This window comes from Typopeltis vanoorti, chromosome 14, assembly GCF_054136105.1.
Source record: "Typopeltis vanoorti isolate ZY-2024b chromosome 14, IOZ_Tvanoo_1.0, whole genome shotgun sequence".
Lineage (NCBI taxonomy): Eukaryota > Metazoa > Arthropoda > Arachnida > Uropygi > Thelyphonidae > Typopeltis > Typopeltis vanoorti.
Genome location: NC_143562.1, coordinates 31,238,676 through 31,258,401, shown reverse-complemented (window position 1 = coordinate 31,258,401; position 19,726 = coordinate 31,238,676). Strand labels below are relative to the sequence as shown.

Sequence of the window (19,726 nt, the reverse complement as noted above, 5' to 3'; positions counted from 1 at the left end):
AGAAAGTAAATTATTTAAGGAAAAGCGATGACATAACAGCAGTACTTTTGTTTCCTTCCAGTTGATTCTGTGTGCAGGGGTATCCAAAGCATGGTCTACTAGGCCCAACTTGCCATAGCAATAGTGCTGGATGTATCTTTTATGTTCACTGATGAATATGTTCACAGTTCTTGTTTGACTGTAGTAAGCTTGATTACAAGAGCAGGGTACTTCGTAGACTCCTGGATGTGATAAAGGAGGGACGCTGTCCTTGGGTGAACGGATGAGAAATGCTAATTTGACACACGGTCTGAATACAGTGCGTAGCTGATGTTTATTGAGAATTCTAGATATCTTTTCCAACGTGCCTTTAATGTATGGGATGGTTTGGGACTGTTTTGTTGTAGTTCTCCGTGGTGGATGGTGGGAGGGGTTTCTTAGGAGTATTTAGTATTTTGTTTATCTTATGGGGGATTATAGCCATTGGCCAAGAAGGTGTGGCATAAGCGAGCCAGTTCAGCAGCAAGAGCATTGTCATCGGAACAGATTTCTTTTGCTCTGTGGGTTAGCATTTTTAAGCTACCATACTGTTGAGAAGGGTGATGGTGTGATTGTTTGTGGGTTTTTTAACAACCGAGAATGATAAGGAATCATCTGGAAGATGTGTGATTAGTGTATCCAGGAAGGACAGACAGTTATTAGCTTCTAGTTCCATTGTAAAGTGGATTTTTGGATGTTGGCTATTTAAATGTGCTAAGAATGTATCCAATGTGCTTGGGCCATGTGGCCAAATAGCAAGCACATTGTCAACATAGCACAGCCAAAGAGTTGGTTTGAGAGAGTGGCTGTATTGATAGCTAACTTTTCCAGGTGTTCTATGTAGAAGTTGGCTGGGGGGGGGGGGGGGGGAGAGCCCATAGTTGTCCCATCTAATTGTTTGTATATTTTCCCTTTCCATGTGAAATATCCTGCATATATCGTGAATCTAAATAGTTCAAATATATCAGGAGAAAGTGCGACTTTAGCAGGTTAAGGGTTTCACAATTAGTGGTACATTTCTGAATAGTGAGGTGATATCAAAGCTCACCATTAAGTCTGAACTTTCTAAAGGCGTTCTAAAACACTTTTAGAAAATACTTTTTAAAATGAACTTTTAGAAAGTTGACGATATGCTTGCTATTTGGCCACATGGCCCAGGCATATTGGATACATTCTCAACGCATTTAAATAGCCAACATCCAAAAATCCACTTTACAATGGAATCGGAAGCTAATAACTGTCTGCCCTTCCTAGATATGCTAATCACACGTCTTCTAGAGATGGTTCCTTATCATTCTCAGTTTTTAGAAAACCCACACATACAGGGAGATATTTACACAAACAATCACACCATCACCCTTCTCAACAGTATGGTATCTTAAAAACACTAACCCACTGAGCAAAAGAAATCTGTTCCAATACAATGCTCTTGCTGCTGAATTGGCTTGCTTATGCCACACTTTCTTGGCCAATGGCTATAATCCCATAAGATAAACAAAATACTAAATACTCCTAAGAAATCCCTCCACTATCCAACATGGAGAACTACAACAAAACAGTCAACATCCCATGCATTAAAGGCACATCGGAAAATATATTTAGAATTCTCAATAAACATCAACTATGCACTGTATTCAGACCATATGTCAAATTAGCAACTCTTATCTATTCACCCAAGGACAGCATCCCTCCTTTATCACACCCAGGAGTCTACAAAGAACCATGCTTGTGTGACCAAGCTTACTACGGTTCTCTTTGTGAATGTGTTTAATAAATCATTTTACTAGGTTTATCCAAATTTCACAGTTCCAAGAAGTAATAAAAAGAATCTCGAACTGTAAAGTAAAATATGAAAAGAATTGCTAGTTTCTTTTCCTCTTCCACAAGTAAAAATTAAAAACAAGGGACAAAATGAGTGAAGAGTTAACTACAGAAGATATGGAAATACAATTTACAGAGCTTGTGAACAGAAGAAAAGGGGATGCGATTGAGACAAACGTTAATGAGATGTTGTACCAGATTAATGTGGAGATTTTTCGTGGAGTAGAGGGAGGCAAGGGTAAAACTAGAGGTTATCCCAGGAAGCTGTATAAGAAGGGTGTGAGCAGGGGGAGTGAGAGGCAGGCTCTTTGTATGGAGAGCGATTGGTGAATAGAATGAAGTGGCTCGAAAATGCTTTGCATTTGGTCCCTAGAGCAAGGCTTCTAAGATTATATAAAAAATGAAAATACAAAAAATATAAAAATTAATATAAATAAAAAAATATTCTCAGCCTACTCACAGTACTAATGTAAAATAAGTTAAGTGAATGGGAGCAACATAAAAATAAATAAATAAAACACTTGGTGGAATTCGATAATATTTGGCATTTAGGATCTCTATTAAAATTTGTAGTCTCGTTTCAGTTCCAATCATATCATTCATAATGTTAAAATTAGCCAAAAACAGTTAAACATTCCATAAACCATACTATAACTTTTGACCCAAAAAACTGTTGGATTTTTATGAAAGTATCAACATTCAATAAAGCTTTTTGAATAATACACAAATAATGATAACTGAAAATTGAACTAGAAAACCATTTCAAACCATATTACAATTAATATATATTTCAGGGGCGAATTTCTCCATGCTTGCTTGCAAGCTCATTAATTGAGAAAGAAGTAATGTAATATTTATTTGTTAATAAATGCATGCATTTATAAGCATTCCATTTAGGCTTTTATTTTTGTAGACAGAAGACGTCTTAAGCTTGCGCGGCAATAATTGAGCTTTGCATTGTGTATCAAAGGCTGATGCTTCCTCATCTAGTCAAAGCTACCTTGGCTTGCTCGGTTATAGGAGCTTCCCGGTCATCGCTGCAGCATTGTGATTTCATGCATGCACATAGCCATTTCCGCTCCCTTCACGTTGTCTTAAACACAGGTCATATGCAGTCAAAGTAGCTCTAGCCAGTGAGCTTCAGCCAGCCTTTACAAGTGTGCGTGTTGCTTGAGAAAATTAAGTTACAACCAACTTTTAATGACGATGTTATTGACCAGTTTCATAAAGAAGAACCGTAGAGTAGAATTTGTATTCAAGTAGCTAAATTGAAAAAGATACAACATTTATTTTACAAATGATATTCTATTTGTATGATTAAATGTACATAAATTTCTAAATATATAGTTTTAAATGGTCAGTAATTCATTATTCCGCTAATCAGACTTCAATCACACCTCTCACTCCCTGAATGATAACGAGAGCAAGCGTGAATTTCAAGACCAGCATTCGCCCCTGATATATTTTGTTTTAAAATTGAAATAATGTGAGTATGCATACTACTACTAATAACACAAGATGGAAACTAGTGGACAATCTCAATATTTAATTGTAAAATTTTCACCTGTTTCAAATGGCTTCAATGAAGTCTTCATCAATAAAGCATTCAAACAGCTATAAAAATCCCTGCCTCTTTTGCTTAAAAATTATTCTTAACATACACTCATTAGATTAGTAATTAGCAATCCAGTATATACATCATCATCAAATTCCTGCCATGTACCCTCAAGGGGTGTACAGGATATGATAGTACTACATGAAAAAAAAAAACTACATCACTACTAACTTCCTATCTACAATTTTCCTCCAAATCAGTCTGTTACTTGTCAAGACTCCAACATTATCAGATCTTATATTTCTATCATCTAAGGCACTTTGTGAAGTATCAATTCACCTATATCTTGGTCTTCCTGGTCGTTTTGCTGCCAATCTGGCAGAGAACACTTGTTTTGCTAATCTTTCTTCGCCCATTCTGTTTAAGTGACCATACTACCTGAGATTAGCTCTGCTAAAGCATTCCTGGATGCTGACAATGTCAAGTTCTTTCCTAATATCCTCGTTTTTAATATGATATTGCCATTGATGCCATCTGTTCATGCCTATAATCTTTCTCAGGACTCTCATATCTGCGGTCTCTAGTCTATGGTCAAGTGTTTTACTTCTGACCCAGCTCTCAGATCCATAAGTTAAAATTGGTTTGAACACTGTCATGTATACAGCTAATTTAGTGTTCCGACTAATTTATCTCTTATTCCATATGAATTTATTCATTTGACTTCCCACCATACCAGCTTTGCTAATTCTGTTGTCTATTTCTATATTTAATTTACCATCTTCACTAAAAAATCGTGCCTAAGTAGCTGAAATGTTTTGCTTGTTCCACGGGTTCTCAATTCACAACACAGTTGACATTTTCAATGATTCTGCCTATTTTCATTGTCTTTGTCTTTTTATTGCTAACCTTCATATCATATCTATTACAACAGCTATTCAATTTTGTCAGAGAATATTGCGGACTTGTAGCAGATTTATTTAGAAGTATAACATCATCCGCATAAAGCAAATAGCTGACATTAACATCTCCTATTTTGATAATGTTTAATACCACTTTCCTTCATAATGTGATCCATATAGACAATGAATAACAGAGGGGATAATGTACATCCATGTCTCACACCAGATTTAACATTAAACCATCTTCCTGTACTTCCTTCAATTCTAACTGCTGATTTACAATTCAAATAAAGACTAAGTATTGCTTGATATAATGCCCCATTGACACCATATAACTGCAGCGTATTGAATAGCTTCTCTCTTGGCACCTTTTCATATGCCTTTTCCAAATCGACAAAACTTAAATACAGATCTTTGTTATATTCCCATGCTTTCTCGACTATTTGTCGTAAAGTGAAGATCTGATCCTGACAGCCTCTGTTTGGCCTGAATCCAGCTTGTTCTTCACCAAGCTTTTCTTCCACAATTCTTCTCAACCGTTTCTCAAGTATACTTGCATATATCTTGCCAGGAACACTCAGTAGGAAAATATCTCTGTAATTCTCACATTCAGTTTTATTTCCCTTTTTATATATGGGTACTGTGAGAGCTCTACTCCAATCATCGGGAATTTGTCCCTCTGTACAGGCTTTCTGAACTATTCAGTACAGCCACTGTAAGACTCTTATACCACCATACTTCAGCATTTCTGGTTGAATATCATCTACTCCTGCTGCCTTTCCACATTTCAAGCCTTTGATGGCTTTTTCTACTTCAAGTATGGATATATATTCCTGACTGCATGCCTGATCAGTGTTTTTTACCACTGTGTTGTCACCACTGCTTGTTTCATTTAGCAGTTTTTCAAAGTAATTACTCCACACTTCAAAGATATCTTTTTCTCCCGTTTTCATTTCACCTTTATCATCTCTAACTCCATTTACAGCAATCTTTCCTCCATTCCTAAGTTTCTTCGACAACCTCCAGAATATTTTGCCACCTTCTTGATATTTATTTTCTATATTCTTGCCAAAGTCCTCCCATGACTTTTGTTTAGCTAGTTTTACACAGTGTTTAGCATTCTTGCATTTGTCTCTATATTCTCTAAGAGCACAAGCTGACTTATTTGACAATAACTTTTGATATGCTTTCTTCTTTTCCTTCACTGCTTCTTTAACTTCCTGTGTCCACCAGGGAGTTCTGATTTTTTTTATCCTTGCAGACAACCTCACCACTTGCCTCTCTGGCAGAATCAATTAATGTTTTCTTCAGAGTTTGCCACTGAATCTCCAAGGTTTGATTCCTGTTCTCAAACTGTTTCATTTTTCCTTCAATAATCTTTGTGTATTTTAGTCTACAGTTCACATCTGAGAGCTGTTCAACTTTTATTCGCTTTAAAACTTTCTTATATGTTATTCTTTTCAAGATGAAATTCAATTTTATCCTGCTCAAGACTAAATAGTGATCACTTCCAATTTCAAATCCTCTGTACACTCTGGTGTCCTGCACCAGGGAGAAAACATCACTATCAACAATAACATAGTCAATGAGACTTTTCTTATTCCTAGCCTCTTCTCTCCATGTGAATTTGTGCACATTTTTATGTTGGAACATGGTGTTAGTAATAACCAGTCCATGTCCTGAGCAGAAATCCAATATATACTTGTGTACTAATTTTTCAGTCAGTTTCAAGACTAGTTGATGATTCCCCACCCCTCACTCCCCATGCACACACCCTATAACTGGTCCAGTTTTTCTTAATGATAATTTAAAATTATGATCATTCTTCTCTGGTCCAATGGCATTAAATAAAATCTGGAATCTTAAAATTTATCAAGTTGCTTTAATTTTGGTTTCAATAGAATTATCATTTTAATTGCAAAATTAAGCAAAACAAAAATGTCTAAAGTCCATTTCATTTAATCACAGCTTAAGTACATATTATTATTACAAGCAACTCCAAGGAGTCCATAGACCCATCGAGGGAGGCCCTAACATCATGTCAAGAACAACTATTCGACATTCACACAGTATCTATCATACCTTGCCTTGAACTCATTTTATGGCATCCACAACAGACTCTGGCAACTTATTCCACTCATTCACCACTCTCCAAGTAAAAAACCTAGCTCTAACATCCTTGCTAACCACACTCTTGCCCAGCTTCCCTGTATGGACCCTAGTCCTCCCACCACCAATCCTATTCTCAAAAATATCTTCTGAATTATTCTATAGAAGCTCTTCAGTAATCTGAATGTCTCAATCATATCACCACTTTTCCACCTATCAACCAATTTCTGCAACCCACAAATCTTCAATCTGTTCTCATAAGGTTCATTCCACAGACCTGCTATCATCTTGGTCACTTCTCTCTGGATCCTCTCCACCTCCTCCCCATCAAGAAGAAACCCTGGCGCTCATATCTGGGCACAGTAGTCTAGATGGGGTCTTATCAAGGCTTGATACAGAGGAACAATAACCTGTTTGTCTCTGCTTGTTAAAGTATTTTTCAGCAACCAAGTGATTTGATGAGCTGATTTAGCCACTTTTGCAATGTGCCCCCGAACTTCAACTCCCTATCCACCAACACTCCCAAATCCCTGGCCTTGTCAATCTCTTGGAGTACAGTTCCACCAATGTGATATACTGCTGCTAATCTTTTCACCCCAAAATGCATAACCTTACACTTTGCCACATTAAACTGACATCCATTCTCTTTAGCCCAGTCCTACAAACTATCCAAATCATCCTACAAAATTTTGACATCCTGTGCACTCACTATTGCTCTACCCAACTTTGCATCATCAGCAAACAAATGAACAGCTCCTCTCAGATCCTTTCCTATATCGTTAACGAACAAATTGAACAGTAGTGGTCCAAGAACTGAACCCTGCGACACACCACTAGTCACAGGTCGTCTTTTGGACTCTACTCCTGAGTAAACCACTTTCTGATATCTCTCCATCAACCACCATCCTATCCATCTCACCAACCCTATATTCATCCCCATATGCTGCAGTTTACTGATTAGAATTCCATGTGGTATCCTGTCAAAGGCCTTAGCAAGGTCCAGTAGAATCACTGTAAACCCATTACCCTTATCCAGTTCAGCTCACTGTGTTATAAAATGTGAGCAAGTTACTGAGGCATGATCTACCCTTCACAAAACCATGCTGTCCCCCATACAGTATCCCATTTTCATCTATCCAATCCTGTATTTTCATCTTGACTATTTTCTCCAAGACCTTGACAACGATTCCTGATATGCTGATCGGTCGGTAATTTACAACAGCAGTCTTGGAACCTCCTTTATGCAGTGGAACTATTTTCCCCTTTTTCCACCCCCCTTGGGACTAATCCAGACCTGAGACTCAAATTAAACAAAATGGTCAAGGGCACTGACAATTCTTTAGCTGCTTCACATATGACACGAGCTAGTATACCATCCAATCCCACAGATGTATTGACATTGAGGTTTTGTAATAGACTATTCACCTCCACTTCATTCCCATATAAGCTGTGTTGGTTCTTTCACTCCTGCAATTTCACCACATGGATGATATACTCTTGCAAAGTGCTCGCTCAGTAATTCCACTATATCAACTGATTCGGTTACCTCCCTACCATCGGCATTCTTTAAAACCATTCTGCCATATATATTTTTTCTTTTACTTGCAACATATAAAAAAAACTGTTTGGGATTCTCCTTAGCCTGCATGGCTAATGTTCTTTCATAATCCACTTTTGCTTTTCTTACCACACTTGTTACCCTTCTGCCATGTTCTTTATACCATTCATGTGCCTGCCGGTCACCTTTCTCCTTAAATTTCCTCCAGAGTTGTTTCTTTTTTTGCAGCTCAAGCTTAATGGTGTTATTCATTCATTTAACCCTACTTGATTTATTATTCGGACTTTAGGTATACAGTCAGCCATTGCCTCCTGCAAACACTTCTTAACCGCCTCCCACGCACTATCAACTTCCAGCCCTTGCAGTTTTACATGCCTATGGCACCGAACGAATCAAACTCCTAAGCTTGTCATACTTACCAGCCTGGTAATTCTACATGTACCCTGTCTTAATTGTAAATTCCACACCTTTAGCCACCTCCCAAGTCAAGACCCTATGATCACTCTCACCAATTGGTGGCAACGTGGTCATATTCGTTACAGCCAAATTCTCAGATGCAATTACTAGGTCAAGCACTCTCTGACCCCTAGTATTTTCCATTATATACTGTCGCAGATAGTTCTCTTAATAACCACATAAAATCCAATTCCTTCCTCCAATGTGTGCTCTCCTCCTTCCAATCAATGTTACCATAGTTGAAATCTCCCATAATAATTACCCTCCTTCCATTCATTTCTTCTATTTGCTTATGCATACTATCTCCACATCTATTTCATCACCTGGTCTATAGCAGCACCCAATTGTATATTTTGTTCTGCTAGCTTCAATCTCACACCAAATAGCCTCAAATGCACTCTTTTCTCTATTCTGCAGCTCATCAGCTATCATCAATAACACTCCTCCCCCCATTTTATTCTCAATCACTCCTGAACACACTATACCCCTCACATTCAATCCAACTAGCTATATCATCTTCTGTCAGCCATGTTTCACTAATGCCAATAACCTGTGGCCTGGAAGTGCCAACCAAGGCCAAAAATTCTTCCTTCTTGTTCCTAATACTTCTGGCATTAGTATACATGAATTGTAGAAGTCCATTTGTCCCATCCCTATTTTGATGCCTTATACTAACTATCCCATTCTGATCTGTTGTCCTTCCTACTCACTCAGGCATATTACACACATTCATACACTCAACTGTCCCCCTAAAGTCTGCATATCTAACCCCCCCCCCCCCTAATAACTCTAATTTCCCTGATTCTGCACATCCACTTCATTCAACAACACCTTTTCAAGTCTCCGTACACCAAATCCATTCAAATGCAAGCCATCCATCTTATATAAATTCTTTTGCCCATTGAACCCACTCCACTCCTCCTGCATAATCCGGGCATAAAGTCATTAGCAATTATGGTCCCCTTTCTATACTCTTCACTGTCATACTGCGGCAACAGACTCGCCATCCTAACTCCCTCACTCTTCTCTTTTGCTACCTCAAGTAATTCCTTCAAATCCTCTCTCATAGCCATTTTGTCTCCTTTCAAATCATTTGTTCCTGCTACTACTATCAATTCTTTCACCCTCTGTTTTGCGCTCTAATAGACTCGCTTATATCCTTAATGTTCGCACAAGGTTGGTACGATTTAGTCAAACTCATCTATCACACTTCTTACTAAAGAATCTCAGTACAACACACTCGCTCTTTCATTTTGTTTACACTCACGATTATACTCTTATTTTTCTTATCATACTTTTGCAGTTTATTAGTTGGTACGCTTGGTAAACATTGTTGGCAACGCTCCAGCTGCCATTTCTCCCAATGTATCACTCCGCGCAACCATGAGATCTCACTCATTGCATCTGTCTCATCATTTTTATTATCCGTTAATCCATTCATTCGTTCTGTATTTTTACCTTCATTCTCACTTTCAACACCGCTCTCACAGCTATCTGGTACTACCTCGCAAATTCATACTTCTCATATCACTATTTTCTACATTCTGACTTTCAACAACGATATCACTCTCACAACCTGAAACACACTTTAAATCCTCACATTCCTTACACTTTCAGCACACATTCACTCAACTATCATTGTCTAACCAGACTCCAACCGCTCTCCCCAAAGCATACATCTCATTTTAGGTCCTGGATAAACTACACTGAATAAACTCCTTTATATTAAAATTTTTGAACAAAGATGGTGATCTGGATGCCATTGTATTCCTTCTTATCGGTGCCATGTGCACGCTATTAATCGTATTTATCAAATTACTAACTGAAATAACTCAGAAAACACACAAAAATCACACAGACACGCTAAGATACGAGAAATAAACAATACTACTTAAGATTCAAGCAAATTTACTAATTATTACTTAAAATAATATTTATCTTTTCCGGAGCTCTCTACAAACACTACACACCATGTAGCCCTCCAGTGGTGATCACTCAATGCCAGAATGCTGGCTTGAGTGAGCGCTTACAGTCACTTCTGGCATATGTGTAGCATATGCCAGAAGTGACTGTACATTAAATTACTATGACAATGAATGGTATTACTATTACAAACACACCTTTCTGTTTACAACTGCTTATAATCATGGATCATTTTCTCATCACAAGCAAACTGAAAAAAAAGCTCAAGTTCATTTATTACATTTGGCTGAAACTAGTAAAAACCCAGTTTGAACCCCCCCCCCCCAAAAAAAAACAGGTTTATAAAAATGCATTAGTGTATAAACAGTTAATCCTCAAGGGCTCACTTTAGTGAGTACGGGCATGGCAAACCCGAGGTACCTGATGCTGGACCATGCCTTACTTCATGTAATATATATCTGTTATATTATTCTGTAGACTGGTCCCTCCTCTTCTTTCTTTGCTTCTTTCTCCTCTCCTTGCTCCTTCCCGCTGATGCTATTAGAGTATTCGAGGGCTAGGGGTGAGTCTTTCCTATCTTGCTAAGTCATTTCGTCTTATGCAGCCACTGAAGGAGGCAAGCTAGCCTCAATAGGTGCCAGTCCCAAGCCCGGATAAATGCGAGGGTTGATGTCAGGAAGGGCATCCGGTCGTAAAACTTCAGTGCCAACTCAAACTATGATTATGAGTCTAAGAGAAAATGATATAAGGGCTAGGGCATACCCCTTAAGCGACGCGCAGCCACATCGCCCTACAGCTGTGAGAAGTGGACGAGGGCTACCGCATCAAGGGCGGGTGCGGTTAAAGAAGCGAGCCCAGCAGGTGGAGAGGATGTTGCGAGTGGGAACACTGAATGTTGGAAGCATGACTGGAAGGGGAAGAGAGGTGGCAGACATGATGAGGAAGAGGAAGTTGGACATTTTATGTGTGCAGGAGACAAGGTGGAAAGGGGGAAAGGCAAAGGAACTGGGAGATGGATATAAATTGTTCTACTCTGGAGCGAATAACGAGGGAAGAAATGGTGTAGGAATTGTGGTGTGTGGCAGAATGAAGGGTGAAGTACTGGATGTGGGTAGAAGGAACGACAGGATCATGCGAATGAAATTGGGTCTTGGAGAAGAGCGGGTGGTCGTATTATGTGTATATGCCCCGCAAGTTGGTTGTACAGCAGAGGAAAAAGATGAGTTCTGGAACGTGTTAGATGAAGAAATGAGGGAATTGGAAGAAAATGAGATGGTGATTGTCGGAGGAGACTTGAACGGGCACATAGGAAGGCAGAATAGAGATTGTGAAAGGGTGCATGGTGGCCACGGAGTGGGAATGATGAACCAGGAAGGAGAGAGGGTTGTGGACTTTGCAGTAGCATTTGATCTGGCAATTGTGAACTCGTTTTTCTTCAAGAGGGAAGAACATTTGATAACATTTAGAAGTGGTAACAACAGCTCACAAATTGACTACATTTTGACTAGAAGAAAACATCTTAAGGTTGTGACAAATTGTAAGGTAATTCCAACAGATCAAGTAGCACAACAACACCGACTGCTGTGCGCAGACTTTAAATTAAGATCGAAGGTAAGAACTTCTGGTTGCCATGGGATGAAGACAATTAAGTGGTTTCGCTTAAAAGAAGAGAGTGTGAGGAATCGTTTTAGGAAGAGAGTGTTAGAGAGGATTTCGGATGGACTGGAAAGTGTACAAGATTGGTGGAAACATAATTCAAAAGTAATCCTGAGCTGTGCAATCGAGGTGCTTGGTGAGACATCTGGAAAGATTAGAGAGCAGAAGGAGGGTTGGTGGTGGAATAATGATGTACAAGTGGCAGTGACAGCTAAGAGGAAGGCAAAGCAGAAGTGGGATGAGTCAAGAGTGGAAGAGGACAGAGAGGTGTACAAAGAGAGAAAGCAAGAAGCCAAGAGAGTTGTGGCACAGGCGAAGGCCATGGCATATCAAGATCTGTATGATCAATTAGAAACAAAGGAAGGACAGAGAAAAATTTACCAACTAGCAAAATGTAGAAATAAAGCAGCTAAGGACATCTTACATGTGAGGCAGATCAAAGATGCTGAAGGAAGAGTATTATGGAGGGATGTGGACATAAGAAACAGATGGAAAATATACTTTGAGGGACTTCTGAATGAGGAAAATGCAAGGACTCACAGAGGAGATGGGCAGCCTTCTGAGGGGGATGGTGCAGAACATCAGTAGAATGGAAGTGACGGAGGCCATGAAGAGGATGAGGAATGGAAAAGCGGTGAGCCCCGACAGAATTCCAGTGGAGGCATGGAAGGCACTGGGGGAAGAGGGAATTGACCTGCTGTGGGACCTGTTCATGAAAGTTTGCCAACAGGAAAATATACCCGAGGAATGGAGGGAGAGTACTCTTGTTCCCATCTACAAGGGTAAAGGGGATGCACAAGACTGTAAAAATTACAGAGGAATAAAGTTGATGTCCCACACAATGAAGATCCTAGAAAGGGTTCTTGATGGTAGATTGAGGGAGGAGGTGGAGATTGCAAAGGAACAATTTGGCTTCATGCCTGGTAGATCAACAACAGATGCTATCTTTGGGTTACGACAGATGATGGAAAAATATCGGGAGAAACAAAGGGAGCTACATCTGGTATTTATTGATCTGGAGAAAGCATACGATAGAGTGCCAAGGCAAGAAGTCTGGAGGTGTCTGAGGGAGAAGAAGGTGCCGGAGAAATATGTCAGGTTGGTGCAGGAAATGTACAGAAATGTGAAGACAAGTGTTCGGACCTGTTTGGGACAGACAGAAAGTTTTCAAGTAACAGTTGGCTTGCATCAAGGGTCAGCATTAAGTCCGTTTCTGTTTAATATTGTGATGGAGGTGGTAACAGAGGAGGTGAGAGAAGATGCACCTTGGACAATGTTGTATGCAGATGACATCTTGCTGTGTGTAGATACAAGAGAAGAAGCGGAAACTAAACTGGAAAGATGGAGAAAAGTACTGGAAGAGAGAGGTATGAGACTGAGCAGAAGTAAGACAGAGTATATGTGTTGCGCAGTGGGCGGTGGCCAGGAGACAGACCTGGAGCTGGAAGGAAATGTCATCAGGAAGGTGAGAGACTTTAGATACTTAGGTTCGACAGTGGAAGAAGATGGAGGAGGTGAGAAGGAAGTGGGATGCAGGATACAAGCAGGTTGGAGGAACTGGAGGGAGATGGCTGGAGTGTTATGTGATAAGAGGGTGCCGATCAATCTGAAAGGCAAAATTTATAGGACAGTAGTGAGGCCAGCTATGACATATGCTATAGAAACTGTGGCCCTGAGGAAAAATAACATCAGCAGGATGGAAGTAGCAGAGATGAGAATGCTTAGGTGGATGTGCGGTGTGACCAGAAAGGATCATCTGAGAAATGACTATGTCAGGGAAACAGTGAAAGTTACGAATTTAGGAGCGAAAATACAGGAGGCAAGGTTGAGATGGTTTGGTCATGTGATAAGGAGGGAGGACGAATATGTGGGAAGAAGGGTCATGCAGATGGATGTGCAAGGAAGGCGGAAGCGTGGGCGGCCAAAGAAGAGATGGAGGGAGCTGGTAGAAGAGGACTTGAAGATGAAGAACTTGGATGTGGTGACAGCCCAAGACAGGAAGGTGTGGAGGAGACTCATAACAAACAGTGACCCCACTTAAGTGGGAGAAGCTGCAGAAGAAGAAGAAGTGTATAAACAGTTACAATTTTAAGTATTTCTAGGTAGATATGATCTTTAAATATCTCTCAAAATTATTTAATTGTTAAAAATTTATTTCTAGAGTCCAAATAAAGCTTACTTTATACCAGAAATTAATCGATACTATGTAGTCAGTGTTAAGCTGAGATTCTACATGATGCCACCAGTACATTGGTAAATAAAGTACATCTCCAGGACCTAAAATGGCCTCTTGACCTATTACTTCCTGAAATTTAGGATATTTTTCTAGATCTGGATAATCAAAGTCCACCTGAAATCAATTTAAGTTTATTTATAAGAAGAAATGAGACACAGCACTAACTTTTAAAATACTTCTAAGTAAATAACATATATCACTGAAGTCATTTGGTTTACAACATAGGCAAATGAATCCTGACAAGTGGATACTCTATATAAGCAGAAAATTAAAGAACCGCACAAAATGTTCTATGAATTCACAACATTAATTTTATAAAAATCACACTATGTTTACTAAGTGCTTTAAGAACAGATGTCTAATTTCATTTATAAAATGCCATCAGAAAAATATCCAAACTATAAAAATGGTCTAACTACTCCTGCTCTTTACATTTGTTAAAAATGCAAAATGGCACATAGAAAATTCATTGCATTTGCCTGCTTAAAAAGACACCATAACAGTGATTTTACTTATTGCATGATTTCAAACATCTAAACCGTGTGGGTGGAATTATGGCCAACACAACTAAGGCTATGAAAAAACTGAATACTGTTCTTTCTCTGGCCAGTTTGCCTGCTTTGAAAGATGAAAAGCCCATGTATCCCAAGGAAAAATGGATTATTGAAAGTTTATTTTTCACTTGGTTAGACTATAATAAATTTAGTTTAATCCTTTATCCAAGTGTGAGCAAACAAAGTTTGTGCCTGAAAGTATCTTCAGGACTGGGGTAAGGTGGTACAACACCAGGCAACTCGTTGCAAAGGTGGAGCAAGCTAACATCACTCCTATCTCAGTATCTCCCATAATGCAAAACACATCTCCTTGTGGATATGTATAATGTTATGCATTAAGGGAGGGCCAATACCCAGACTAGTTTCGACCTTTATTGAGGTCTCTTCAGTGGGAGCCAGGCCCAAGTGGAGATACCAGGCAGAAGCATCAGCAAGGTCTGTTAGCTTGCTCTACCTTTGCAACGAGTTGCCCGGTGTTGTACCACCTTACCCCAGTCCTGAAGATACTTTCAGGCACAAACTTTGTTTGCTCACACTTGGATAAAGGATTAAACTAAATTTATTATAGTCTAACCAAGTGAAAAATAAACTTTCAACATCTTTCTTTAAATCCAGAGTAATTTGATAAAAAAAAAAAAAGGTGGCAAACCTTTTGGCAACTCCTATAGGTAAAGATGACCTACGAATGCTTCTGCCTGGTATCTCCACTTGGACCTGGCTCCCACTGAAGAGACCTCAGTAAAGGTCGAAACTAGTCTAGGTAGTGGCCCTTCCCTTAATGTATAACACTATACATATCTGCAAGGAGATGCGTTTTGCATTATGGGAGATACTGAGATAGGAGTGATGTTAGCTTGTTCCACCTTTGCAACGAGTTTCCAGGTGTTGTACCACCTTACCCCAGTCCTGAAGATACTTTCAGGCGCACTCTTTATTTGCTCACACTTGGATAAAGGGTTAAACTAAATTTATTATTGAAAACTGGATTGGTTGGATTTATGGCTGAAACCAATAATGAGGATAGTATGCAAGAAAGAGCCTGAGCTTCCAGGAGGAAAAGTCCTAGCACCTCCACACAAGACTAACTCTGATGTCCTCAACTGCACCGTGCTTTGAGTGAAGGTCCTGCCAAATAAACCCTGGCAAAGATCTAGCTCTCCTACCCTTAAGTCACACCCTGCATTTGTCAGTCTGGTTGGATAAATTGACAGGGTATCCACTCTCCAACTAGGCTGTGGGTTGAATTCCATCATGGATATGGATTTTATGAATGTACTTAGATGGTAGATGAATTTCAATGCTTGTTTGAAAAAAAGTCCATGTTTGGTCTATAGAGAACCGGGCTCACATAAAATTTCAAGGCAGTTTTTTTGTGGACCTATTTGATGACCTAACTATGACTTCAATATTCTTGGGCTAGTATGTCAGTGGTATAAAAAAAAAAATCATCTGGGTGGAAAATGGATTCCTCCATTTTCCACCCAGATGTCCGTCTAGGATGGAAAATGGATTCCTCCATTTTCCATCCTAGACGGATTTGGAGTTATATAATAATCATAATAGCCAGGCTGGTTGGCTGAGTGGTTAGCATATCCGCTCTCCAGCCAAAAAAGCTGTGGGTTCAAATCCTGCCGTGGGTATGAATGTTTGTAATTGTCTGTGAAAATACTGGTGGTGGGCAGTAGATGGTGTTGGTGTAGTTGCAGTTCGTTGTAGTTGGTGGATTGAGTAGTCGAGACAGAGTTGTAGAGTAGTTATCCTCCCTCAATGAGTCTTTGGACTCTCTGGAGGTGTCATGTAATAATAATGCAAGAATCCCATTCTCATGATCAAATATGGTGATTTTTTCTTTCTCATGCTACCCTGTCCTTCACGATGATACACAAGATTTTAAGATCAAATGAATAAGGATTTTCACTCATGTTATCTACTTATGGTTTTAGTTATTGATTACATTATGATTAGCATATTTTTATTTATAGGTTTTTGCATTCATACAAATATTCCGTTGATCGCTGTAACTCTTTTATTACAGAATTGCATGATGATTTCTATCTCATGGTACTGCTCAGTATCTCCCATACACATTCATGCAGTACAGTTGGTATGAGTCTTGCATCTGGATTCTGATTATCCAGATTATGGTATCATCTACTGCTGCTAAGGTATTAATATGGAATTATGTAATATAAAATACAAACACAATCGCAGTAACTATGTGTCACAAGTTAAACTGTGAAGAACTACAAAACATTGTTTGCCATAAATTTGGTACACTACAATATATTTCAAATACAAATTTCAAGTAATTATCTTTTTGAAGCTCTTTTCTTGAAAATTCTTATCAAAATGCATGCATGGCATTTCTGAGTTTTTCTCACAACCATCATCCAAACTCATTCTTTAATTTCTGTTATGATATGGATTACCTCAGCAGATTCCTTAAATCTTTCAAAGTTGTAGGATACACATATGGGAGAGTCCTGTGACTTGCAAGGGTGCAGCATGCGTGCTCTTTTATGGAATAACATGTTAGTCCTGCATTATTTCATATTAATCCTGTGTACAAAACATAGCATATTTTACATACTCCTTGTTTTTGTCAATGAAGATTACACAAGGTTTTAATATTAAATGAAATCTCTAGAAAACATGACAGATTAGGAGACCTGAGAATAAACGCACTCATAATGACTAAAATAAATACCACCTGTTTTAGGAATGAAACAATTTTATTGTAATATTTGTTGGATTGTTGTGGCTTCAGGACTGTGTCCTCTGTATATAGACAATAAAACATCTGTTGGGATTACATACATATTGATATGATAAAGCATGCACTGATTATGCATCTCAGTTGTTCATTTACTGATACTATTGATGATGATGTCAATTCTGTATTTCTTTATCATAAGTATATGTTTCTTTTGTCTACATATGTGTATATTAGATGTTATTTATTTGCTTTAATAAGGATGACAGATTTTAAAAAATCACTATGCACAGTTCATGCGAAAATGCACTGAATCTGAAAAATACATCTTCCAAAGAAGATACAAAGACTTGTGCTGAAGACTAGTGTATCAACTTTAATCAGTTTAAGAAACAAACATAATACTACTTCTTTTTTTTTTTTTTGTTATTGCATGAAGTACTGTTTACGTTCATCACCTATAAATTTGGTTTCATATCTATTATTTTCATAGTTAATTATATTTTAGTAAGCATTGATCAATTGTTCTGCTGTTCCAGCCGCTAATTTACAGTGCTTAGTCTTAGTTAGAGCCAAATTTTATCAGATACCATTCTTTCTGACTGATCACGTGTATTATTCTTGCAGACAAAGAGAATGTCCTGTGCGAGAGCCAAATTCCTCTATTGTTACAGTTCTGGAGTTAGCTCCTTTTCGGAATCAAGAAAAATTTATTTGTTAATACAGATGTGCCATCTTGATTCCTATACAAAAAGATATTTCTGTCAGAGTTAACACGCAGATAATCACACGGCATTAGAATCTATTATTTAATACACCCTATTAGTTTATTCCTTAATTAGCAGTCATAACCAAATCCCCCCCCCCCGCACTTGAATTTACACAGGTTCTAATTTTAGCAAGCGGTACATTGGCATGAGAAATCAGGCAAGTTTCTTAGGTATAGAAAGCAAAACATTTATTTTACACTAAGGTATTGTATACAGAGATCAAAACTTTGCTTTAGACATATAATGACTTGTTCATGAAGGAAAATCTCAAAAGTTCTCAGACAATCTATCTCATTATAACTAAATAGTCACTTAAAATATTTTCAACAGATCAATTAATCTAATTCTCGTTAACTTATCACAGTTATATAAGTGAACCTTTCGGTTCCCCAGATCAGACTACAATATACCAAAATTCTATCATGGGCATAATTTAGTAATAATGAACTTCCAAAAATACAACATTTAGCCATAAAGTAAAACACTATAGTCCAGACAGTTATAAAAGGTCCTATTACATATACGGTTAGCACTTTCACTCGCTCTACTCCTGCTCTCAGTACAAAAGACAATAAAAGTTTCTACATTACCGATCACATGGGCTTAACATCAATCTTTGATGATTCCCTTCGGTTAGGTTCCTAGGTCTACCATCTGTAATTTACTCCGACTTCCTACCAACAGTGATTATGATAACGAACCACAACTGTTCCTATGACTTTAGTGACACCGCTTCAACAGATAGGCACGTACGACTCTGCATAAAGCTGCGGTCTCTGCTGGCTGCATGGCTGTGCCGCTGCTATGCTTGAAACGGATCGTCACCTGACTTTGTAGCCTTTGTTAATCATACTTCTAGTCGTTGCCATGAACTGCTTCCATCGGAACCCACAGCTGAGGGAGAGAGACACCACGAAGAACAGAGGAAAGAGAGAGAGAGAGAGAGCTATTTTCGCTGCCAAATCCTTATATATCCCCTTGTCCACTCTCCCAACTACGTCACTGATTGCTCATGACACCTAACTCTTTTTTGCACACTCCCCTATGCTCCTCCCTGAAATGCTCCCCATCACGTGGGTGCCGCACACGCGTCTCGAACTTTGCATTGCAATGCCCCGGGGTTATGTTCATAAGCCGATTAGGCTAAAGTGGACTTGGCTTAAACTTTCTCCTTCTAAAGTAACTTTTACTAAGACCTTTTAGACTCTGGTATGTTATTTATAAGACAGTTTACAATTTATCACTTACAAAATTCCGTTAATATAATATTAATACATTAAAGTTTTCACCTACACCTACGTACAAGCATTTCCTTTTTACAGAGTTTTTTTGATCCCAGTTAAATCCTGAAAGAAATGCTCAATAACAAATTGAACCTTTCATTCCAGATTTAGCAATAGTAACACCAAAATACTTTTTCCAATTACCTGCTTATTATTCAATATACTACTGTAATAA

The 19,726-nt window shown here is 38.6% G+C and overlaps 1 protein-coding gene across 1 annotated transcript in view; it reads right to left on the bottom strand.

Annotated features, from left to right (window-relative positions):
- Nucleotides 1-19,726, bottom strand: part of LOC150099338 (hypoxia-inducible factor 1-alpha inhibitor-like) — a 136,663-nt gene that overhangs the window by 20,967 nt on the left and 95,970 nt on the right. The window contains exon 5 of the mRNA XM_090403369.1: nucleotides 14,175-14,345. Within this exon, the coding sequence (XP_090259495.1) occupies nucleotides 14,175-14,345 (171 nt within the window). The remainder of the gene's footprint in view (nucleotides 1-14,174; nucleotides 14,346-19,726) is intronic.